The sequence below is a fragment of the Culicoides brevitarsis genome, chromosome 1, assembly GCF_036172545.1.
Source record: "Culicoides brevitarsis isolate CSIRO-B50_1 chromosome 1, AGI_CSIRO_Cbre_v1, whole genome shotgun sequence".
In the NCBI taxonomy this organism is placed as follows: domain Eukaryota; kingdom Metazoa; phylum Arthropoda; class Insecta; order Diptera; family Ceratopogonidae; genus Culicoides; species Culicoides brevitarsis.
In genome coordinates this window covers 6,352,832-6,377,360 of record NC_087085.1, presented here as the reverse complement: position 1 = coordinate 6,377,360, position 24,529 = coordinate 6,352,832, and the positions used below count along the sequence as shown (strand labels likewise).

At 30.6% G+C, this 24,529-nt stretch overlaps 7 protein-coding genes across 10 annotated transcripts; 4 read left to right on the top strand and 3 right to left on the bottom strand.

Moving 5' to 3' along the window:
* Positions 1 to 409: 409 nt before the first annotated feature.
* Positions 410 to 19,628, top strand: LOC134837036 (testis-expressed protein 2). 2 transcript variants are annotated; one of them, XR_010162331.1, is made up of 7 exons: positions 410 to 483; positions 547 to 620; positions 692 to 756; positions 818 to 2,573; positions 3,270 to 3,853; positions 3,915 to 4,272; positions 19,616 to 19,628. XR_010162331.1 is itself a non-coding variant. In XM_063852351.1 (6 exons), exons 1-6 carry the CDS (start codon positions 474 to 476, stop codon positions 4,099 to 4,101), a joined length of 2,676 nt encoding a protein of 891 aa, XP_063708421.1. In that variant the 5' UTR covers positions 410 to 473; the 3' UTR covers positions 4,102 to 4,591. The 2 variants fall into 2 exon arrangements, 1 of the variants encoding a protein (XP_063708421.1); XM_063852351.1 differs by lacking the exon at positions 19,616 to 19,628 and having other exon boundaries at positions 3,915 to 4,591.
* Positions 5,397 to 7,491, top strand: LOC134837123 (mitotic checkpoint serine/threonine-protein kinase BUB1-like). Its single transcript, XM_063852454.1, has 2 exons — positions 5,397 to 6,343; positions 6,716 to 7,491. The coding sequence occupies exons 1-2, from the start codon at positions 5,651 to 5,653 to the stop codon at positions 7,394 to 7,396; spliced, it is 1,374 nt and encodes a 457-aa protein (XP_063708524.1). The 5' UTR covers positions 5,397 to 5,650; the 3' UTR covers positions 7,397 to 7,491.
* On the top strand, positions 7,736 to 10,193 carry LOC134836535 (pseudouridylate synthase 1 homolog). 3 transcript variants are annotated; one of them, XR_010162313.1, is made up of 6 exons: positions 7,736 to 7,880; positions 8,018 to 8,476; positions 8,534 to 8,807; positions 8,867 to 9,144; positions 9,204 to 9,517; positions 10,116 to 10,193. XR_010162313.1 is itself a non-coding variant. In XM_063851721.1 (5 exons), exons 1-5 carry the CDS (start codon positions 7,832 to 7,834, stop codon positions 9,431 to 9,433), a joined length of 1,290 nt encoding a protein of 429 aa, XP_063707791.1. In that variant the 5' UTR covers positions 7,736 to 7,831; the 3' UTR covers positions 9,434 to 9,602. The 3 variants fall into 3 exon arrangements, 1 of the variants encoding a protein (XP_063707791.1); XR_010162312.1 differs by having other exon boundaries at positions 10,092 to 10,162; XM_063851721.1 differs by lacking the exon at positions 10,116 to 10,193 and having other exon boundaries at positions 9,204 to 9,602.
* On the bottom strand, positions 10,156 to 11,516 carry LOC134836549 (MYG1 protein). Its single transcript, XM_063851741.1, has 2 exons — positions 11,102 to 11,516; positions 10,156 to 11,043 (listed from the first exon to the last, which is right to left on the bottom strand). Exons 1-2 carry the CDS (start codon positions 11,423 to 11,425, stop codon positions 10,213 to 10,215), a joined length of 1,155 nt encoding a protein of 384 aa, XP_063707811.1. The 5' UTR covers positions 11,426 to 11,516; the 3' UTR covers positions 10,156 to 10,212.
* LOC134838048 (succinate--CoA ligase [GDP-forming] subunit beta, mitochondrial) lies at positions 14,430 to 16,067 on the top strand. Its single transcript, XM_063853493.1, has 4 exons — positions 14,430 to 14,569; positions 14,637 to 14,772; positions 14,846 to 14,945; positions 15,007 to 16,067. The coding sequence occupies exons 1-4, from the start codon at positions 14,507 to 14,509 to the stop codon at positions 15,980 to 15,982; spliced, it is 1,275 nt and encodes a 424-aa protein (XP_063709563.1). The 5' UTR covers positions 14,430 to 14,506; the 3' UTR covers positions 15,983 to 16,067.
* LOC134838049 (cancer/testis antigen family 47 member C1) lies at positions 15,879 to 16,826 on the bottom strand. The gene is made up of 2 exons (XM_063853494.1): positions 16,393 to 16,826; positions 15,879 to 16,332 (listed from the first exon to the last, which is right to left on the bottom strand). Exons 1-2 carry the CDS (start codon positions 16,764 to 16,766, stop codon positions 16,065 to 16,067), a joined length of 642 nt encoding a protein of 213 aa, XP_063709564.1. The 5' UTR covers positions 16,767 to 16,826; the 3' UTR covers positions 15,879 to 16,064.
* LOC134837027 (uncharacterized) lies at positions 18,496 to 24,516 on the bottom strand. The gene is made up of 5 exons (XM_063852339.1): positions 24,440 to 24,516; positions 22,074 to 24,368; positions 19,978 to 21,274; positions 19,459 to 19,615; positions 18,496 to 18,845 (listed from the first exon to the last, which is right to left on the bottom strand). Exons 2-5 carry the CDS (start codon positions 24,015 to 24,017, stop codon positions 18,665 to 18,667), a joined length of 3,579 nt encoding a protein of 1,192 aa, XP_063708409.1. The 5' UTR covers positions 24,018 to 24,368; positions 24,440 to 24,516; the 3' UTR covers positions 18,496 to 18,664.
* Between the last annotated feature and the right edge of the window lie 13 nt (positions 24,517 to 24,529).

Below are 24,529 nucleotides of genomic sequence, written 5' to 3'. Positions count from 1 at the left end.
CGATTTTTGAAGAAATAAAAAAAAAACGATTTTATCATATGAGGAGCAAAAACCGTTGTTTTTTCTCAAGTCAATTTTCAACCAATATTTGATGGGTTTCAAAGCTAAAATTTAATTAATATTCATTCTAAAGTTGATTTCAATTGATATCTGATCGATTTTTGAAGAAATAAAAAAAGTACGATTTTATCATATGAGGAGCAAAAACCGTTGTTTTTTCTCAAAAAAATTTATTTATGCATTCTACCATGCATGGGACAAAGCAAAAACCGTAAGTCAATTTAATAATTATGCATTCTGAAGATGAAAAAAAATCTTTTGGGACAAAAAGTTAAAAAAAAAAATTGGAGTGGCCTTATTCGTCGTTTTCGAAGTAAAACATTAACTTTTAAAATTGTTCGTTTTGTATCAAAGGAATGCAGTACTGACGACAATAACAAAAGGCAGAATTCTGATCGGATATCCAGCTGAAAATGAGTAAAGGTAAGGATTTTCCCGTATTACAAAAAATTTAAAAGGATTCTAATTGAAAAAATTTTTATTTAGGACACGATGCTCCCGTGTTCCGTTTCAACAAAGAAGATGACTCATTAGAGACGTTGATTACAACACCTTCAAAGGTAAATTAACTTATTTTTTTCTAATTTCTTATCTCATTTTCTAATTTTTTTAAATTCTTAATTACTTTCAGATCGAGGAGGTATCAACATCAAGTTCGACATCAACTTCAAACACAAAGAAAAGTTTTTTCAAAGAGTGAGTTCAAGTTCATTGTTTCGGAAACATATTGTAATGACTCTCGTTCTTTCTTTCGCAGTAATTTTCACAAGTCGTACAGCGTGGATGATGAGTCAACAGCGATCACACCGAATAATGCCAAGGAAACGAAAACGTGGCGCATGATAAAGGACAAAGTAGCGCAAGCTGTCGAAGATTACAAATCGAATCGCAGTGTGAAAGACGAAGACTCCGACTTGGAAGACATTTCGGAAGCATCTCTCAAGACTGAAAACATGCCAAATATCTCAGATACTGCAGATAGTTCGTCGCTTCTCGGGAAACATCTCTCATCGCTCAGGAATAAAAAGAAAGCTGTGTTTTCGAAATTGTCAAAGAGCAAAGAATCGTCGCCCGCCAAGACACTCCAGCAAAAACTCACGAAAAATGATGTACTTAATGATTTGGGGAAAACGACCCAAGTTGATGTCGAGTCGGGCGTCGAAGTTGTCGAAGATATGATTTTTGTTCCCTCAATTAGTGTTAATGACAACGACGTTGCACCCAATGAACTAAGTTTGCAACAAGAAATGCAGTTATTGGATGCACTGAGATCTGAAACGGCAAAAAATCCTCCTGTGACAATGAATATCGAAACAAAAACACAAAAAACGTTCGATATTTTGGTGCGAATTTTCACGAAAGAATCTTTTATGTTTGCCTTGCTTGCCGTTATCGTAACGCTGATCCTCAAGTTGTCGCTCTTTTGGCAAGGTGCCTTCACAACAGGTTTCCTCATGTTACTCTACCATAATTTCTGTGACTATTTACGCGAATCAGTATTAAACAAGACGACAGAGAGTAAATTTTCGCTGTTGAACAAATTCCAAAGTACTTACAACATTCCATTTGTCGGGAAAGACGTCATTGAGGAACATCGCCCAATCAAAAGTTATCGCGGATGGATGAACATCATCGACAAATACGATCCCGAAACGTATTCCGTATCGCAAACACAATCAATTTACATGAAACTCGATGGATCTTCGTTGCGGATCTCCTACACAAAATCCAAAATCTCCAAACGTCATTTGTGGAACGAGTCAACGAAGAAAAGTTATCCGAAAAACTTCACACATCAAAAGTTTTTCGAACTTAAAGGAGCTACCGTCGAATTATGGCCTCGAGGACTTGCACGTAAACGATACTACAGTCGAAAATATCCCATAAGAGTTGTTTTAGTGCCCGAACAACAAATCGAGAGCAACAAAAATACGCCGACAAACGACTTAATTGACACGGATTTGGAGTTTAAGGATTGCACGGATGACGAACCTGAAGTACTTTATTTATTTGCGCGGTGTGATCGTGAAAAAGAAGATTGGTTCAGACAACTCAGGGCTGCCAGTATCGGAGACATCAACGATCCAAGCGGCGAATATCAAGTAAAATCCAAAAATAGTTCGCGAAACAGCAGTTTTCCTCCAACTCCGACAAAAGAACCTGAATCTGAAACAAAAAAACGAAATAGTAGTGACTCGAATAGCATGAAGGAATTGGAAGGAGACGATTTTGAGAAAATTGAACGTGAAGCATTTACCTTTGAGTCGATGATTCAACCGTGTGCAGCAAGAACTTCAGCTGAATTCCTTCAATTTATTAAAGCATATGTGCGAAAACCATCAAAAGTGACGGAAAATGACACATGTTCATCTTTTGATCCCTCACAACCGCTTGCCAGTGAAGGTTTTTGGATTAATTTAGTTCTCGGAAGATTTTTGTACGGAATTATGCACGACAAGACAATTATGGATGAGATTCACACATTTTTCCAACGGAAATTGAGTGCTATTAAGGTAAGTTTTTGCCTAAAAAACGTTAAAAAAAAATTTAAAAAAAAATATAAAAAAAAATTAAAAAAAAAAAAATATTAAAAAAAATAAAAAAAAAAATTAAAAAATATGAAAAAAAAATTATTTTTGTATAAAAAAAAAATTAAAAAAAAAAATATTTAAAAAAAAAATATTTTAAAAAAAATTAAGAAAAAAACATTTAAAAAATTAGAAATTATGAAAAAAAAATTAAAAATTATGAAAAAAAATTTTAAAAAATTATAAAAAAATATTAAAAAATAAAATTAAAAAAATATATTTAATGAAGTCCTCAACTTCTAAAAAAAATTATATTGAGTAAAAAAGGAAAAAAAAAACAAAGTATTTTTTTGCTCAATTTAATTTTTTTTAGAAGTTGAAAACTTCATTAAATACATATACCTATTTATTTTAATTTTATTTTGTTTAGTATTTTTTTTAATATTTTTTTTTATTTTTTTCATTTTTTTTTAAATTTTTTTCATTTTTTTTTCATTTTTTTAATATATTTTTTTTAATTTTTTTTATAATATTTTTTTAAATATATTTTTTTAATTTTTTTAAAATTTTATTTTAAATTTTTTTTAAATTTTTTTTTAAATTTTTTTTTTTATGTTTTTTTTTAATTTTTACCGAAAATAACTTTCAAAATAATAATTCTTAATTAAATTTTATTTATAGTTACCCAATTTCATGGAAGAAGTCTGTATCCAAGAGATAAATCTCCGCAGTGACACACCTCCGATCATTCACAAAATCTACACTCCATACGTTGACGAACGCGGCATTTGGTTAGATGCTGACTTATCGTATGAAGGTCTTGTTCACGCCACAATTTCGACAAAATTGAATTTGATGCGGCTCAAAATCAAGCAGGAAAGTGACAAAGAAGATGCTCTCGACAAACAATATTCCAAAAGTGCTCCGGTCGAAACGATTTACGACAGTGATGCTGAAAGCGAGTCAAGTTCAAGCTCAGATGATGATACGTCGTCGGCAACAAATGACACAAATGTTGCTGTTGAGTCAACAGTTTCGGGAAGCCCATCATCTTCAACGGCACCTGCAAATAAGAAACGTTTGTTACGCATCGTGAACCAAATTACGACTTCAAATTTGTTTCAATCCGCTACGGAAATCCCGTATATTCAACGTGCAATGGAAAATATGAGCAAAAATATCAAATTACGAGTAGAATTAAAGGGAATTGTTGCACGAGTTGTTATAAATTTACCGTCGCCGCCTTCAGATCGTCTTTGGATGGGGTAAAAAATGCCTTTTTTTATCGAAAAAATTTGAAAAATTAAAATTTTGATTATTTTTTAGCTTCCGTGAACCTCCTCGATTATTCATGTCGGCAAAACCGACAATTGGCGAGTCACTTTTCGATTGGAATATCGTAACATCCGCAATTGAGAACAAACTTTGTGATGAAATTTACAAACAAATGGTCTATCCGAACCTAATTGACGTGATTATCGCGACTCTCGGACAACCAACATACAAAGAATGAAAGAATTCGTTGAACATTTCTTATTTTAGTGAATTATTTATTGTTTTATTAATTTTTATTTATATTTACAGAAAATTATATTTTGTTTTACATCTATGGTAGAAATTAAGAGATACATGTTGTTATAAAAATAGAAAAAAAAATTGTAACGAAGTAGTTAAAAAAAAATATGTGTAAGAAAACAACAACAAAAAACCTGCCGATGAAAATTAATGTCTTATGAACCACCAACAAAAAAAAAACTTTATGTAAATGTGCTAAATTTTCCCTATTTTAAACAAATCGTTAGTATTTTTGTGTATGAAAAACTGCTTTAAGAAGAAAATAATTTCTGAAAAACGGGAGCTTTCTTGAGAGTAGAAATTGTTGTTACCTCAATAAAATTTGTAACTGATGTGCTGATTAAAGTTGGAGAAAAACAAAGTTTTCAAAAACGGTTTTAAAATGTTAGTTTAGAATAACTATTAAGAAAATTATTAAAAAAAATACAACACTATCAAATTGCTGTGAAACAGTTTAGAATTAAAATTAAGGGTTTTTCTTAAGGCAACTTCAAAATTTTTTTGAACTTTTTGTCCCAATCCAAAAATAAAAAAAAGTTGAACATTTTATCAAAATTTACTGATTTTTAGTTCAAAATTTTCAAAATTTAAACAAAAAAAAAAAATTATTTAAAATACTGTCAAAAATTTTTGAAAAATAAATTTTTTGAAAATAAATATTTTTGTAAAGAAGAAAATTCATGTAAAAATGCAATTTTCAGTACAAAAAATTTTGAAAATTGAATATTTTTTAAAAAATTTCTTAAAAACATTTTCAATTTTCAAAATTTTTGTATTGAAAATTACATTTTTACATGAATTTTCTTCTTTAAAAATATTTATTTTTAAAAATTTTTGTCAGTTATTTTAATGATTTTTTTTTTGTTCAAATTTTTAACTTGAAATAACTGTTAAGTAAAACCAACTAAAATATTCATTAATGATCAAAAAAATTTTTTTTTATTTTGCCCCCTCATTTTGAAAAAATTTTTTGGGAAAAAAAGTTCGAAAAAAATTTGGAGCGGCTTAATAATAAAAAGAAAGGCTTCATAAATTGACCCTATCTAATAAAAAATTCACTAAACGAACAAGGCCTAAAAGTGTTACGAGCAAAAAATATTACCTTTTTGGTACGGAAACGTCTCTCCGTTAAAGATTATCTTAATAAAATACACTCACGTGTTGCCAATATTTGCGAAGTACAAAAGGCTTTACAAAAATTTTGCTCAGTTACAAGCTAACTTTCGTAAAGAACACGTCTTTTTTCGTAAATTTCCATTAAAATCAAATAAAAAAAATGCTTCCTACAGGAAAAATCCCCCAAAAAACGTGTTTCAATGTCGGATTTGTGAGACCTACTACATTTTATCCACAGAATCATGAGCAAAACGGAAAATCATGGGAAACAGTCCCAAATGTGATTATACACGAACACGACAAAAAGAACAAATCACAATCACGGATCGGGATTTTGTATCCAAATTTTCCGGGACGCCCTGAATTCAGCCATGAGGAGTATATGGCTTATCGATGGGCTCGTCAGAACAAAGAAAATGCCCATTCACAGAAATTTGTACAAAAATATGATCGATTTTGGAAAAATTCGGTACCCGAGACAGAAGAAAGGGAAGTTCAACAAACCTCAATGCTTGGTACCTTCAATGAAAAACCTCGAATTGATGCAAAAGAAAGCAAAATCCAAATCAACAGGAATGCTAAATCCGGTATCAGAAAAAGTCGCTTTTCAAAGTGCATCGCCAAATCCGTCTCCAAAACCATCGCCATTTGCGCAAAGAAACAAAACAATGAAACCAATAGCAAGTATCCAACCAATTATGCAAACTCGTTCACCGATCCCAAGCACAATTAACAGAAGTTCTCCGCTTCGCATAAATCCTTTCGCTTTATCGTTCAAACAACGAATGGTCGAGAAAACTGATATTAAAGAACGCCTTAGAAATCTTCCATCATGCACATTCAAACACAATGGAAGATCTCTTTCGAAAGGCCAATCGTTGGATTTTGGCGGCGAACAATTCTACGTTATTAAGGCTCTTGCAAAAGGGGGTTATGGTACAATTTATACCGCAAAAGCGAAGTCAACGGGAGAAATTTACGCCTTAAAACAAGAAAAGCCTCCAAATTTGTGGGAATTCTACGTTTGTTTGGAGCTGAAAGAAAGAATTCATAACCAACAAATCGTAAGTTTATAAAAAAAATAATTAAAAAAAAAATTTAAAAAAAAATTTAAAAAAATATTTTAAAAAATATTTAAAAAAAATATATTTAAAAAAATATTTAAAAAAACATTAAAAAAAAAATATTTAAAAAAATATTAAAAAATAACAAAAAATAGAAAAATATTTTTTTTTAAGTTTTAAACTTCTAAAATCATTTTTATAAATATTAAAAAAATATAAAAATGATTTTAGAAGTTGAAAACTTTAAAAAAAAAAATTTTTTTCTATACCTATTTTTTAATTTTTTTTTAAAATTTTTTATATTATAAAATATATTTATATTTTTTTCAAAATTTTTTTTTTATTTATTTTTTTTAACTTTATCTTTTGTAGCTTCCAGCCTTTACAACAATTACCCATGGCTTGCTTACGAATGATCACAGTATTTTGGCAACAAATTATGCACCTTACGGCTCCTTAATCGAAGTATTTAACAAAGTTCGTGTTGAAACTCATCGTTGTTGCGAAGAATTAGTTGTAATTAGTGTTGCCCATCAAATTTTAACAATTTTTCAATATCTTCATGAAGCTAAGATCATCCATGCCGACGTCAAACCCGAAAATTTTCTCGTAATCCGTGACGTTGGACCTCATCCGTACATACAACTCATCGATTTTGGCGTTTCGATCGACATGAAATTAGTTCAAAACGAATTTCCGAACTTTGATGGCTTTCGTGCTGCGTCTAAAAAAGATTTGATTATTGAAATGCATGAAAATCGTCCGTGGAGCTATCAGATTGATTATTTTGGGATCGCAGGAACGATCCATGTCATGCTATTTGGCGAACACATGAAGATAAGGAAAGATAATATTTGGAAGCCAAAGGCAGCTATTAAGCGGTATATGAATCAACGTTTGTGGGAAAAGTTTTTTTGTGAATTGTTGAATATTGTCGGAGAAAAGCCTAATGTAGAGGAAATTATTAAAATTTTGGATGGAGAACTGAAAACACCCGAAAACCATGCAAGAGATAAATTTATCGAGTTTAATAGAATTTTGAAGTCAAAATGAACAAACTTACGAAAAAATTACAAAAATTTACAAAAAAAAAGAATTAAAAAAATATCAAAATTTGGAAAAAAAAATTTTTTTCTCTTCGTCATTTGCCTTCCCATGAAACTTGTTCTGAACAATGTTTTTCATCAAAAAAAAAAAAAATTTTTTTTTGAAAATTTGAAAAAAAAAAAAAAATTTCTCGTAAAACGCCTTCCCATGAAACTTGCCCTGAACAATTTTTTTCATCAAAAAAAAAAAAAATTTTTTTTTTCAAAATTTGGAAAAAAAAAAATTATCTGGTTTTAGAGAATTGAAACACTCTTCGCCATTGCAATGACCTTCGTTAATGTCAAACGCATGTATTTTGATGAAGAAGTCGGAAACTTTTTTAAACTCTTAACCCGCAAGAACATACAATTTAATATTAAAAACCAAAAAATCTGAAAATAAATGTTCAAAATCTTTCGCAGAACATTTTCTTTAATTAATGCAGAAGCAAGTAAGTAAAAAATCATCATCCGAAAATAACACAAATAAAATTTTTGACAACATTTCACATGTGTATGACTTTCTATAGGCTGATAAAAAGGTATTCATTAAATAATTTTGTCTTTTTTTTCTGTTTCATGATTGTAGCTTCCACACGATTTGAAAAATTTGAGGAAAAAGTGTGGAAAAGGATTCGAGAAATGGAGGAAACAAATAAAAAGAATTTAGAACAGGGGAAATTAGAGATTCCACGTTTTGTCAAGAAAGAAGGCAACGAAGCGAAATTCAGTAAGAAACGACGAACGTGGGCTGAAGGCGGCAAAAAAGAAGAAGACCTGAAGAAACAAAGGACTGAAGAATCCCCGTTCGAACGAGTCAAACGGAAAAAGAGCCTTATTGTTTTGGGATATTCGGGCGTCAATTATTTTGGAATGCAACGAAATCCGGGTTTTAGTACGATTGAAGAAGAATTATTAACTGCCTTGAAAAAATGTGAATTTATTACCCCCGAATCGTACGAACAGCCGCAATGGATTGGTTTTCAACGGGCGGCCCGAACCGATAAAGGCGTTTCAGCCATGACACAATGTGTCTCCTTAAAATTGCGTAAGTTTAAAAAATTAAAAATGTCTGAAAAATTAATAAAAAATTCTTTTTTTTCAGCTGATGTCGTTGATGTCGATGCAATTAATGCATGTCTTCCGGAGCAAATTAAAGTTTTCGCCGTGAAACGTGTCACGAAAGGCTTTAATTCAAAGGAAAATTGTGATTTTCGAACATATTCTTACACATTGCCAACAGTTGCATTTGAAAAACACGACACGCCTGATCAAAAAATGGAAAATTATCGCGTCACACAGGAAAAACTAAATGAAGTCAATGAAGTACTCAAAATGTATGAAGGCACAAAAAATTATCACAATTTCACGTCGAAAAAGTAAGATTTTATTTTTAAAAAAAATATTTTTTTTTACAACTTTTTTTTTATTATTTTAGAGCTGCTTTTGATCCATCGGCACGTCGTTATATGGTCTCGTTAGAAGTTGGAGCGCCATTTATCGTTCGCGATGTGTACGAATTTGCAACCATCAAGATTAAAGGCCAAAGTTTCATGTTACATCAAATTCGGAAAATGGTTGGATTGATGCTCGCAATTGTACGAGGCTTAACTCCCAAAGAAACAATTTCAAAGGCGTTTCAACAAGAAAAAATCGATTTGCCAACAGCTCCTGGATTGGGTCTCGTGTTGAATCAACCGCATTACGATCGATACAGTAAGAAACTTTCGAATTTTAATCCTTTATTTGATATTTTTAACAAAAAATCTTTGTAGATAAGAGATATGGCGATGATGGAATACACGAAAAATTACTTTTTGAAGATATCAAGGAGCAAGTAGAAGAGTTTGCGAAAAAACACATTATATCAAATATTGTTGACACGGAGCTAAAAGAAAAATCAATGATGGATTTCATTGAAAAACTGCACAAACACACCTATGAGCCTCGAGAAGATGAAAAAGTCACGGAACCCAGTAGTAAAGACGATGATGGAGATGAATAAATTTAGATAACTTTAACATTGCATCTTACTACAACTTTATTTAAGAATGTTTTTTTGCCACAGAAAAAAATTTTGTGTCTAAAAGTTAGTTTGAACACGTTCAAAATCCCCTCGATAGCTAAAATTTGAGAAAAAACATTTTGATCCGTTGAAAAGATCAATTTTTGGGTATTTTTGGGCATTTTCGATCTCATATCGTATGGAAAAATCATCTTAAATGCAAAATGTTATATATCGTTGAAAAAAGATGAAATTTCTGATGAAATTTGTTCATTTTTAACACAATTTGGTACAGCTCATTAACTTTTTTGGTTCAAAAGTACGTTTTTTGATCATTTTTGGGGGTTTTCAAAGGCTGTCGGAAAACTTAAAAGGCGATAATAAGTTAAAATTTGTAAATTATTTTGCATTTTGACCCATTAAATTATTCGACAGCCTTTGAAAACCCCCATAAATGACCAATAAACGTACTTTTTGAACCATAAAAGTTCAGAAGCTTTACCAAATTGTGTTGAAAATGATCTCATTTGATCAGAAATTTTGTCTTCTTTCCAACGATATATAACTTTTTGCATTTAAAATGATTTTTTCATACGATATGAGATCGAAAATGCCCAAAAATACCCAAATTTTTAAAAAATTTATTCTCAAATTTTAGGTATCGTGTGGATTTCGATCATAGACAAAAAAAATTTTACCAAAAAAGAAAATTCTTAAATAAAGTTGTAGCTAAGAAAAAAAAATAAATATTTTAGAACAGAAATTTTTCTTCATTTCAATCAATAATCCGCTTCTAAACTTTGAACAGCCATTTGCAAAGCAGCTTCTCGTGTCTTTGCGCCTCCAATAAAGCCCGTGGCATGACAAAAGTTGATTCCCTTGATGCCCGATACCTTTTCAAGTTCTTCGTCGCGAATGCCGCGCCAATCTTTGTGCAAAAACTTCCTGCAAACGAAGGAATCTGGCGTCGTTGGAACACAAATGACACGCCAATCGTCACTCTTGTTCTCGTACAAAACGTATTTGGCGACTCCTTCGAGCTTCAATTCATGTTCTAATTCCGCTAAATGTTGTTTCCACGGACAAAATTCAGATAATTCCAAAATTTCTCCCGATTCGTGAACATTAAAACGATTTTCAAGAGTTTTTTGAACAATTGCTCTCGCAGCCCACCAAACCTCAGTGTAATAGCGGATTTTATCGACAAATTCACCGCCTACGAGCTCTTTAGCTTTTTCGAACTGCGATTGTGCGTCGTAAGGCTCTTTCGAATTCCACGTTTGATTGAAATGCGAGACACGAGAACTCAAATTTGTCGAAATTGTCCATCTAGGTTCGCCTTCAAACTGAGGAACGCCATTGTCAATCGCGTCAATTTCACGAATAAAACTTTCATAGAGCTTACGATAGACAGTTTTAAGGCATTTGAGATCGATTTCCGTCCCGGTATACTTTTTAACGACATTTTTAATGACATCTTCGCCATAATAACAATAAACAAGTCCCGCTGAACTGAGTTTTATATCGAAATCTGGACCAACTTCGGGCTTCAATGAACTCATGGTACCCGTAAATTCACGTTGATGGTGATCAAAACGCTTCTTTTCGACCTAAAATTTAAGAATTTTTGTTAGATTTGAAGAAAATAAAAAAAAGTTATAAAATTACATCAAAAACTGCTCCAACATCAACAACAATGTCACATTCAGCTAATTTTGTCAAGTCTCGGGTTCTTAAAATTGTTGCATTTTCGTATTCAGGTAATTGTTGCAACATGAAACAGGCGAGAATTTCGTCACAATGAAAGACTCCATCGTGTGTTCCAATAACGACGTCAGTTTTGGCTTTTTTTGCAGCATTTTCGTTCGTCATAGTTGAAAATTTTCGGAGGTTGTTTTGCCGGTAAATTGATTTTCTTCCAAATTTATGAAAATTTTGAGGGATTAAATGTGATTCTTTGACAACAATTAATCGCAGTAACGATTTGAACATATAATTAACTCTATTTTCCTTGAAGAAATTGAGATTTTAGAGAATTTGCGAGTTTTTATGTTAGCGCGTTGTTTTCTGTGTTGTTTTGAAGTTGTCTGTCAAATATTTTAGGCAAGTGCAATTTCAAAAAATGTTTCACATAATTTATCATTTTTAACATTTTTACAAAACTGCCAAAAAATTGAAACTGAAAAAAAATTTTTCCTTTGACATAGTTTTGTTTTGAAAACTAAATCAAGAACAAAAAAAACTGTGTCAAAAACTGTGTCAAAGCAATTTTTGTCAAATCTTGCTCCAAATGGATAAAAATTTATCAGAGGGGCTCTAATTTATCATTTTTAATCATTTTATAACTCAAAACTGCCAAAAAATTGAAACTGAAAAAAATTTTTTTCTTTGACATAGTTTTGTTTTGAAAACTAAATCAAGAGCAAAAAAAACTGTGTCAAAAACTGTGTCAAAGCAATTTTTGTCAAATCTTGCTCCAAATGGATAAAAATTTATCAGAGGGCTCTAATTTATCATTTTTAATCATTTTATAACTCAAAACTGCCAAAAAATTGAAACTGAAAAAAAATTTTTCCTTTGACATAGTTTTGTTTTGAAAAACTAAATCAAGAGTCAAATCTTGCTCCAAATGGATAAAAATTTATCAGGGGGCTCTAATTTATCATTTTTAATCATTTTATAACTCAAAACTGCCAAAAAATTGAAACTGAAAAATAACTATTTGAAAAAAAATTTTTCCTTTGACTAGTGTCAAAAACTGTGTCAAAGCAATTTTTGTCAAATCTTGCTCCAAATGGATAAAAACTCGTCAGAGGGCTCTAATTTATCATTTTTAATCATTTTATAACTCAAAACTGCCAAAAAATTGAAACTGAAAAAAAATTTTTTCTTTGACATAGTTTTGTTTTGAAAACTAAATCAAGAGAAAAAATTGAAACTGAAAAAAAAAAACTAAATCTGTGTCAAAAACTGTGTCAAAGCAATTTTTGTCAAATCTTGCTCCAAATGGATAAAAATTTATCAGGGGGCTCTAATTTATCATTTTTAATCATTTTATAACTCAAAACTGCCAAAAAATTGAAACTGAAAAAAAATTTTTTCTTTGACATAGTTTTGTTTTGAAAACTAAATCAAGAACAAAAAAAACTGTGTCAAAAACTGTGTCAAAGCAATTTTTGTCAAATCTTGCTCTAAATGGATAAAAATTTGTCAGAAGGCTTTAATTTATCATTTTTAATCATTTTAACTCAAAACTGCCATAACTCAAAACTGCCAAAAAATTGAAACTGAAAAAAAATTTTTTCTTTGACATAGTTTTGTTTTGAAAACTAAATCAAGAACAAAAAAACTGTGTCAAAAACTGTGTCAAAGCAATTTTTGTCAAATCTTGCTCCAAATGGATAAAAATTTGTCAGAGGGTACTAATTTATCATTTTTAATCATTTTATAACTCAAAACTGCCAAAAAATTGAAACTGAAAAAAAATTTTTTCTTTGACATAGTTTTGTTTTGAAAACTAAATCAAGAACAAAAAAACTGTGTCAAAAACTGTGTCAAAGCAATTTTTGTCAAATCTTGCTCCAAATGGATAAAAATTTGTCAGAGGGCTCTAATTTATCATTTTTAATCATTTTATAACTCAAAACTGCCAAAAAATTGAAACTGAAAAAAAAATTTTTCTTTGACATAGTTTTGTTTTAAAAACTAAATCAAGAGCAAAAAAAAAAAAATTGTGTCAAAAACTGTGTCAAAGCAATTTTTGTCAAATCTTGCTCCAATTGGATAAAAATTTGTCAGAGGGCTCTAATTTATCATTTTTAATCATTTTATAACTCAAAACTGCCAAAAAATTGAAACTGAAAAAAAAATTTTTCTTTGACATAGTTTTGTTTTGAAAACTAAATCAAGAACAAAAAAACTGTGTCAAAAACTGTGTCAAAGCAATTTTTGTCAAATCTTGCTCCAATTGGATAAAAATTTGTCAGAGGGCTCTAATTTATCATTTTTAAGCATTTTATAACTCAAAACTGCCAAAAAATTGAAACTGAAAAATTTTTTTTTCTTTGACATAGTTTTGTTTTGAAAACTAAATCAAGAGCAAAAAAACTGTGTCAAAAACTGTGTCAAAAACTGTGTCAAATCAATTTTTGTCAAATCTTGCTCCAATTGGATAAAAATTTGTCAGAGGGCTCTAATTTATCATTTTTAATCATTTTATAACTCAAAACTGCCAAAAAATTGAAACTGAAAAAAAATTTTTTCTTTGACATAGTTTTGTTTTGAAAACTTTTCAAAAACTGTGTCAAAGCAATTTTTGTCAAATCATTGGATAAAAATTTGTCAGAGGGCTTAATTTATCATTTTTAATCATTTTATAACTCAAAACTGCCAAAAAATTGAAACTGAAAAAAAATTTTTTCTTTGACATAGTTTTGTTTTGAAAACTAAATCAAGAACAAAAAAAACTGTGTCAAAGCCATTTTTGTCAAATCTTGCTCCAAATGCATAAAAATTTATCAGAGGGGCTCTAATTTATCATTTTATAACTCAAAACTGCAAAAAAATAGAAACTGAAAAAAAATTTCTTTGACATGGTTTAGATTTGAATGTGTTGCAAAAGGGTCATGAGGAGTACGAAAATGTGAATTGAGGATTTTTTATTTATTTATTTATTTTTTATATATTTTCAAGAGATTAAAAAAAAAATTAAATATTTTCAATTTTGAAGAACTTTTGTATTGAAAAACGAAAATTAACGTGAATTTTTTGATAGTTATTTTTATGATTTTTTTTTTTAATTTTTAACATGAAATACTTTGAGATCAATTTTAAAATATCAAATCTCGTAGTAGTAGACTCATCCATTTAAAAAAAAAAATATTTGAATGAAAAAATATTTCAAAAATATTCTTACCTTTCGAAAAATATCTCCTTACTTTTTGAAGTCTAAAATAATGTGAAACATTTTTTGGAATTGCACTTGCCTAAACAAACTGTCAATGAGGATAAGAGCCATATGAATTCATAGTCGACTGTTCTCATAAAATTTTCAAAAATTCAAATATATCGAAAATGTCTCGATTGATCTTGGGCAGTGTCGTGAAAAAAGCAATCTTCCAAAAATCATTAAATCAGGTAAATATAAAAATATTCAAAAAATCTTGACAAAAATTTTATAACCTTCTAAATAAAATGTTTAAAGGTTCAAAAAACATCAAGCCGAAATTTGAATCTTCTCGAATTCCAAAGTAAAAAGCTACTTGACGATGCTGGCGTACAAATTCAGGCCTTCAGAGTTGTTCAAGATAAGCAAAAATTGGATCCCTTAAATGACTTTAGTGAGTTTCAATTTTTTTTTGCCATAAATGTCGAACCGGTTTTCATTGATTTTCCTTTAAAAAACATAAATAGATGTCAAAGAGTACGTTGTAAAAGCTCAAATTCTCGCTGGAGGTCGCGGAAAAGGAGTTTTCGATTCAGGTCTCAAAGGCGGAGTTCAAATAACAACAGAGTAAGTTCATTTCCCTCACACATTTTTATCATTTTTCATTATCTCTTTTACGTTTCCGTAGTCGTACGAAGATGATGGATTTGGTAAAGCAGATGATCGGGCATAAATTAATCACAAAACAAACTCCCAAAGATGGCTTAATGGTAAAATCTGTCATGGTAGCCGACAGCATAAACATTTTGCGTGAAACGTACCTTTGCATTTTGATGGATCGTGAAAATAATGGACCTGTATTGATTGCTTCGCCCGCGGGAGGTGTCGATATCGAAGCCGTTGCCGAAAAAACGCCCGAATTGATCAAAACTGTACCGATAAACGTTGAACGAGGACTTGATGATAAAACTTGTACTGATATCGCCGAATTTTTGGAGTTCAAAGGTCCTCTCGTCACACAAGCTGCCAAAGAAATCAAAAAACTCTATGAGCTTTTTAACAAAGTCGATGCCGTTCAAATCGAAATAAATCCTCTGGCAGAAACGGATGACGGGCGCGTCATTTCTGTCGATGCGAAACTCAACTTTGACGATAACGCCAAATTTCGACAAAAGGAAATTTTCAATATGGAAGTCGTTGACGAGCTGGATCCAAAAGAAGTTGAAGCAGTGAAATATAATCTGAATTATATCTCGATGGATGGAAATATTGGTTGTATGGTAAACGGAGCTGGTTTGGCGATGGCAACGTGTGATATTATCAAATTGAATGGCGGAAATCCTGCAAACTTTTTAGATGTTGGCGGAAGTGTGAAGGAAGACCAAGTAGAAAAGGCTTTCCAAATTTTGACATCAGATCCGAAAGTTAAAGTGCTCTTTGTCAACATCTTTGGCGGAATTGTGAATTGTGCAACGATTGCAAATGGAATTGTTGGTGCCGCTAAAAATTTGGGCTTGAATTTGCCGTTGGTTGTGCGTCTCCAAGGCAATAATGTGACACAAGCGGTGAAAATTTTGAAGGAATCCGGCTTACCAATTCATTCCGTCTCGAATTTGGATGAGGCGGCGAAGAAAGCTGTCGATGCCTTGAAAGAATGTAAATAAGAACGGGTTAGGTTTGTTAGAAATTTAGAAATTTTAGAGCTTTTATTAGTATTTTTATGGTTAATTAAAGTTGATTACGAATTTATTTCTTCTTAGAGTTGGCAAAAATTTGTAAAAGCTTCCCTCGAGACATTTCCTTTGACTCTTCGACGCCAATTTTGTACGCGTGATCATACAACTTTTTAATTTCCAGAATTAATTGTGAGTTTGACATCGCACCAAGTTCGTGCATCTGATCGATATCTTCTTGCGTCAATCCTTTAGTCCAAGTTGGTAGCGATGAGCCTTCCGTTGCATGTTCTTGCACGAAATCTTGAACGCCGGGAATTTTTTCAGGCCAAATCTCGGGACTTTTTCGAAAAAAAATAATTTTTTTGTGATTTTTCGAGAAAAATCTTAAAATAATTTACCTTTCACGATCCAAATTCTCTTCACTGAGAAGATTTTCGTCGTTTTTGGCTCCATTTTTTGTTTTTTCGGGACTCTTTGAACCTTCCGAAGCTGTTTGCATTTCTTCTTCAGCTTCCTCTTCCTCTTCGGTTTCTTTCACGTCATTTTCTTTCTCCTCGTGAGTCTCATTTTCTTTCGTTTCGGCGTCAGTTTCTTCAACTTCCATCGGTTGAGACTCTTCCTCGGGCTTTTCTGATGCTTTTTCCGTTGACTCTTCAACCGCTTGCTCCGATTCTGTCGTCGAAATTGCCTCTGAAACGACTTTTTCGGCGCTCTCGGCTGTTTCTGTCACAGGCTCCTTTGTCACGGCTTCCATATCAGTTGTTTCGCTCATTTCGGGGCTTTTATTGGCTTTAAAATACGAAAAAAGCACAAGAAACAGTTGTTGTTGTTATGTTGTTGCTTGAAAAATTACTCCTGTCACTGTTGTAATGTCAACTTATCAATTTCATTCGTCTCAGTTTCATGGTGAATTTTTTGAATTAAAAAGCCGTTATTGGAGACACACAAAAAAAAATAAAATTTTTGAGCCTCAAATTCTGAAAATTTCTTAAAAATTAAATTTATTTTAAAAAATAAAATTTTTAAATAAAAAATGCTTAATTTAATTTTTTTTTTTCAAAATTTGTAATTTTTTCCAAATGGAAGATGCGGGAAATGTAAAATAAAACGAAAGAAATGAAAATACTTAAATTTTTCAATTTTTTTAATATTTTTATGATTTTATTACAATTAATAAAAAAAATTTAAAAAAAAGCAAAAAATTAAAAATTAAATATAAAAATTTAAAATAAAATATATTTGAAAATTAACATAAATTTTGTAATGAAAAACAAAATTTGAAAAAAAAAATTAAATTAAGCAAAATTATTTAAAATATGAGAAAAAAAAAAAAAAAAAAATAGAAAAATAAATGTATTCAGAATGTTCAAAAATTTCTTAAAAAAACTTTTTTTTAAATATTTCTAATTTTTCAATTTTTTTATATATTTTTTTTATTTCAAAAAAAATGTTTCAATTTTAATCAAAAAATTTTTAATCAAAAATACTAAAAATATTAAAAATTAAAGTAATTTCATTTCTTTCGTCTAATTTCACATTTCCCGCATCTTCATGTCAAAATGAAGCTTGAGTTCATGCCTTATTTCTTTAAATTACTTCAAAACTCGGATTTTGGGCTGATAAAAAAAACAAGTTGTTTTAAATGATTGATTTTTATAAACTATAAAATATAAATAAAAAATCATAAAAATTTTACTAATTTTTTTTATTCATTCATCGATTTATTTTAATAATTTTTTTTTGTGCAGATCAAACTCTGAAAACTATGATTGGATTTAATAAAAAAAAGGTTTATGATTTAAACTGTTAGGTAATATACATATAATAAAAGTTAAATTTAAAATTTCATATTAAACATTGTAGAATAATAAAAGGAACAGTATTAGTTACGATTGTTTAAATTATTACACTTTTAAGTTTTTTTATTTGATTTGCAAACAATATTTTTAAATGATTAATTTTTGAGCAACTCAAGAGAGTCTTTTTAACATATTATAAGATTGTTTTTGGAATTTTTGTTTATGTGCATATTAAATAACATTACAAATAACAAAAATTGTGAAAAAAATTATTAGTTGCCTTGCATATAAAAATAGCCGACGTAAATATATCTTGTAAAAAAATTGTAAATTTTAATTATTATATTTATTTTTGGCAGAATTCCTGCATTAAAATGTCTTCTTACTCATTAATCTCAATATATTTTAGCTCTGATAATATTTCCATTCTCGACTTGTTAATTTTTTTGTAAATAATTTTATCACTACTGTTTTTTTTTATCCTAATATTATTAACAGAGGTGATTAATTTTGGCGAATATTATTGATGTTTCTCTTATCGCATATATTTTGCATATTAATATTTTTTTTTCAAAATATGTCTGTAAACATACATCTTAACAATATTTTACTAACGATTCATTTTTAATATTTGCAATTTTTAGATTCATTAAATTTTAACAAAAATTTTTTTTATTTTTTAATGATTAGAGAACACAAACGTTAAAATGTTTAACAAACAGTGACAAAAACGAAAAAAAAAATGAGACAACATACACACATGTTCAACGTGCACTAAATAATTAAGATAAATAATTAATTCATAAAGGGACGTATTCGAAAAAATAATTAAGATTAAGTGGTAAAGAAAAGTTTCTAACAATTAAGGAAGCTATGAAGTATTTGTGTTAAAATCGTCATCTATATCACTTGACTCCGTTGATGTCATATTCCATTGATTTCCCAAGGACTTCCGTATTTCTACCATGTTGTAATTACTTTGACTATTTGACAAGCTTGCGGGGTTTTGACTATCGACGCCACAATGGAAGGATTGTGATCGAAGGACGGAGCTGTAATTGAAAAAAATAAATATTAAAAAAAAATAAAAAAATATATTTTTGAAATTTTTAACTTCTAAAAAAAATAGTTTTTATATTTTTCAATAAAAAAAAATATATATATAAATATTTAAGAAAAATATAAAAATTGTTTTTTTAGAAATTGAAATTTTAAATATTTTTTAAAATATTTTTTTTTAAATATTTTTTTAATAATTTTTTTAAACATTTTTTTTTTTAAAATATTTTTTTTTTAATATTTTTTTTAATTTCATACTTTATTTTGTTAGATTTTACTTAAAGGTTCAATACCCTTTGACTGCAGAAATAACTCAAACAAGTTTTCTAATGCAAAATTAAGAGGGTTGCGAAGATGCAATAAGATAAAATTTGCAAAAAGATGCATCAAACAAGTTTTTATTTTCCCCTTTGGACTTCAAAGACGATGATATTTCGCAATTATAAAATGCATTTTGCAACTTTAAGTAGTTTGAGATTTTATCATGGAGACAAAGCGCAGTGGCCTCTCCCGCCTCATAAAAGTTAGTTCATTCAACTAGCTCTTTTGGCAATTTTTGACGAGCCTCGCACATTTCAAGTTGCAGAGGCTTAAAAAAATACAAACCTTTCAAAATTCTTATTTTGTCTCTCGGATGATGGATTATTTTGTTGTCTACTAAGTTGCTGTTTTCGTTTGCCTTCAGCAGCTGCCTTCATGGGATCATATTTTGCACGACGTTTCCACATTTCCAATTCTTGTTTTTTTGCTTCTTGAGCAATAGCTGTAAGAAAAAAAATTTAAATAAAAATTAGAATTTTAAAATATTATAAAAAAACTTAAAAAAAATTAAAAAATTTAAAAAAAAATTTAAAAAAAATTAAAAATTAAAAAAATTAAAAAATTTAAAAAAATTAAAAGTTAGTTATTAAAAATTTTAAAATTTAAAAAAAATTTTAAAGAATTTAAAAAAATTTTTTAGAAAAAAAAAAGTTAAAAAAAAATTTTAAAAAATTTAAAAAAATTTTAAAGAATTTAAAAAAAAATTAAAAAATTCAAAAAAAAATCAAAAATTTAAAATAATAAAAAATTTAAAAACTAAAAAAAATAAAAACTTAAAAAAAATTAAATTTTATGTCAACTTACCAACTGGATCCGGCAATTTCTTAATTCCCGGTTTTGATCCTGCACTTTTTACGGAACGAATACTCGCACGCGCCACATCATTTCTCGCTCCAATAACCGAAGCACTACTTGGCGTTCGTTTAACTTCTGATTTCGTGAGATAACTCTTACTCTCGTCTTTTTTCAAAAAATTTTGTCCTTGCGTTGTTGTCGCTTTGTATTTCGAAATATCGAGATACTTTGGAAGTACTTTACCCGATTGAGAATTCGAAAGACTTGCACTTCCCGCAGATCGACTCATAATTGAGTCTTTGGCAGTTATGTCGCTTAATCGTTTCCTCGTGATGTCTTCTTTCAATCGGTTCAGACTAGAATCGCGAGGCATTGAAGCTCTTTCACGCAACGACATGCGAGCTTTTCCATTTCCATCGTGACGCGACATTTGCGGAGTATTCGGACAGGCAACATTTCCTTTTTGCGTTGTCGGAGCACTTGAAGCAATAACTTTTTTGCTTTTTTCGACACGCATCAAGAAGGCTTTGTTGTATTTCGTGTTGGTTATTGGCTCTTTTTCGCATTCCCCGTCGTCATCTGATGAATAGTCGGGCTCGGGATTCAGATTGTCATTATTATTTATGTAAAATTCACATTCATCATCTTCGTATCGATGCATCATTTGCTTGAAGCTCGTACTTGAGGCACTTTTCTGAATCGCATTTAATTGTCCACGCGGGTTTGGCGTCGATCGCTGTGTTAATCGAGGCGTAGTTGGTTGCTTTTGTCGATGCTCTGTTTGAGCTTTCACGGAAAACGAACTCGATCTTTTGATCGGAGACGAATGATGTTGCGTTTTTGTGACATTTTGGAGTTTCTTTTGATTATGTAAAGCCTTAACTGGCGACGATGTAGGACGGTTCGGCACAATTTGCCCTTTTTCAACAATTACAATGTTTTCCGCACATTCTTCTGCATCATCTTCGAATCCGTGACAATAAATTTCACTTTGATCGTATTCCGGTTGTTCATACGAAGGACGGCGACGACGAATATATTCTTGCAATAACTCGGCGTCAGGATTGTCGGATCGAAAATGCTGTTGTTGACGTTGGAGTGCATTGAATGAGTGCGAAGGATCGTAAATTGGTGAAGGACTGCTTGGAGAGATTCTGTGCTGTGGCGATAAAGGACTGCGTGGCGAATTTCGTAAAGAATTATTTCTTAATGACTCTCGCAAAGAGTTACGGCGTTGTAAATTCGCAAGTGCGGAAATAGCTGCAGCTGTGTTTTGTAAATGAATATCTGCTTCATCGTCAAGATTCTGAAAGAAAATAAATTGAATTAGTTTTAAACTTTTTTTTTGCGAATTTGTGGGAAAATTTAAAAAAAAATATTTAAGAAAAATTTTGTAGTTGAAAAATTAAAGAAAAAAAAATTTTTTTTAAAGGAATTGAAAAATTTAAGGTAATATTTTAACTCTTAACTAATTTTTTTAAAAAGAAAAAAAAAAAATTTCTTTCATTTTCAAAATTAGAATTTTTTTAATTTTTTTTAAATCTTTTAATTTGATGATTTTTTTTTATTTTTGAATTTTAAAGTAAAATATTTAACTCAAAATTAAAAAATAATAAAGAAATTTTATCGCTCCAATTTTCAATTTTTTTAAAGAAATTTTCAAAAAATTTTTAATTCTTTTAAACTTCTGTATTAAAAATGATATTTTTACAAAAATTTTATCTCTAAAAATTTTTTTCGAAAATCATTGAACTTATGTTTTCAAAAATTTTTTTAAAGATTTTTTTATGAAATTTTTTTTTTCAATTGATCTGAAATTTACTTTAAATAAGAAATTCTCAATGTAGAAAAAGTATTTTAAATTTTTTATTTTTTTAATTAAAAAATAAAGTTTTGAGACAAAAGTTCGAAAAAAAAAAATTTTTTTTCAATAACTTTTGGTCAATTTTAAGCTTGAAAATTATCAATTGGGCTCTCAAAGTCAAAATTACGTATTTTTATTTTTTCAATTTTCAAGCTTATGAAAAATCAAAAAGACATCCAAAGAGGTTTTTCATAATTTTTGATCAATTTCCAGCTTAAAAAATTTAATGCAAATATCATACCGTGACACTTCCATGCAAACTGCCTCGTGTTCTGCTAACACTCCTTGGTCTCCCCATCGTATTCATGGGACTTGGAATCTTACTCGGGCTCATGGGAGGCTTCCTCAAAATCGTCGATGCAAGAAATTGCTCGTCATCCGACCCATATAACATTGCGTTGCGTGTCAAACTTCTCGAAGGCGATGTTACAGGACCAAAATCGCTCATTTGCCCCCGATCATATTCAAATTGCTTCCGTCTATTACTCTGATACTCCTGATACCGTAAATTCGGATCACTCGAATACTCGTTATCGTGCATTTTACTTCTAAACGACCGATTTTTCGCCATTTGTCTTCGTGCTGCATAAAAACTTTGATTTTCCGATGGATCTTCGCTATCGTAATAATCACTACTTGACATTGTCATATTGTCTGGTTGACGATCATATGATCGAGTCATCACGTGTGCCTTCTTTCCCGAGTACTCGCGAGCATTTCGAGCCCATTCCTGTATCCAATCTTTTTTCGTCGAGGCAGTTTTGAGTATTTCGGTTGGATTTGGAACATCTTCGTCGTCGTCTGAAGCTTTTGTGTCGGAATTTTTGTGAAAAATGTTGAGTTTATATTTCTGTGGATTGTTTATCTCGACTTTTTCGCCGTCAATCACTGATTTTACGGGAACGTTCACTGTCGTCAAGCCTTGAACGTATTCCGAGCTATCGACTGTTGCTTTGCACAAACTATTTTTACGTTTAACTTGAATTTTGTCATCTAACGTCGGTTTGTAACTCAAAATTCCGCTCGTAGTTACACTCGTGAAACATCCGAGATCCGACGGAGATGGAAGAACTTGTTTTTCGGGTGATTTTTTTTGAAAAGTTCGATCACTTATATTCTTGACACGCGACTTAAGTTTGTCCAAATATGAAACTTTCGCTTTGATCGTCGGTTCTTGATGACTATAACTCACTTCGAGTACATTTCTTGTCGATTTTCTCGTCGCAGAGGGTTTTGGGAGGTCCAAATCTATTACTTCGAGATCATCTTTGAAGCAAGTTGGGCGGATTAGCCGAGTTTTTGTCTCTTTTGGAAGCACTTCAATTTTATCAATGTTCATTTTCTCTTTTTGCTCTTCAGTGTAATTGTCGCCGTCAACTGTGTATGTGCCAGCATCACTAACAGCTTCGTCGCCTGTCGTTGGAAAGCTTTCCAATGGCGGTTCGGAACACAAAAAGCTATCGAGACTTTGTGGATCATTGCTACTTTTTGATTCTAAGCTCGGATAATTTTTGACTTGCTCAAGCGCTTCGGTCACTGCACTCGATTTGAACTTTGAAGCACTCGACGGAACACTTTTTACGAGATTTTCGTGAATACTTGAGCGCGGACTCCAACTATGACGTTTACTCGAGTCTCGTATTTGTGCATTTTTGTCACGAAGTTTGACTTTTTGATCGGTTTCCTGTTCTGAGGATATTGAACTCTCGCCGCTCGGTACGTTTGTGATGCGTTTTCGCGAAAGTTTCCCACTTAACGGAGGTTTGTTGGGATTTGGACTCGTTCCGGCACGATAAATGTCATTTTCCTCCAATTTACTTAAGGATTGTCCCCGTTTGTGACGCTGTTCGAATCGTTCGAGGATGCTTTTGTGCCGTTGTTGTCGCGTCGCGTCTTTTCCATCGCCGAAATCGATCGTGAATGCAAGGGTTTTCTTCACGTCATCAGCTTCTTGTTGCTCTTCGGATTTAGTACGGGATTTGATCTCTTGCAAAGAACAACTTTTGGTCATGTTTTTGTTGTCCAAATAAGTAACGTTGTTATTTTCGCCATTGGAAACTTCGACAGATGGTGAAGTTTTTTCCGAATTTTCGGGAGTCATGTCGGATTTTTCGGATGATGATCCCGGATGAGGATCTGATTTTAATTTGATCTCAAGGACACCATTATTGCTCGGTATATCCATATTTTAAACGATGATGATTGGTTAACGGAACAAAAAAAATAAGTTAACAAATAATCAAAATTCATATGATTTTCTAGGCCATTTGATTCAGTACGCCCGTTGTTTTGTCTTTTGTGTATGTTGGCTGTGTGTGTAGGTGAAATGCAAGAAATTTATATTTTTCCTCAATTTTTGCTTCAACAAGCACTTCTTAAACCCTCTTGGGTTATACGAAATATTTTTTCCATGTTGTTCGACAAAATGCTTTCACGGACCAAAAATTCCACTCCCTCAGACATAAAACTCGTATGATATCACTTTTGAAGATGAAAATATTTTTGTCACTTTTTTTTTTTTTTTTTGAAGAAATATCTGTAAGTTTACAACAAAATTGGGTTAATAAATCGAGATTCAGCGTCTAAATATACAGTTCATGGTCTTACCAAGATGATTTTTAAATTAAATTGGGGCTATAAATAGAAAATTCATTTGTTTTTGATTTTTTTTTAATATTTTTTTTTGTCAAAATTTGA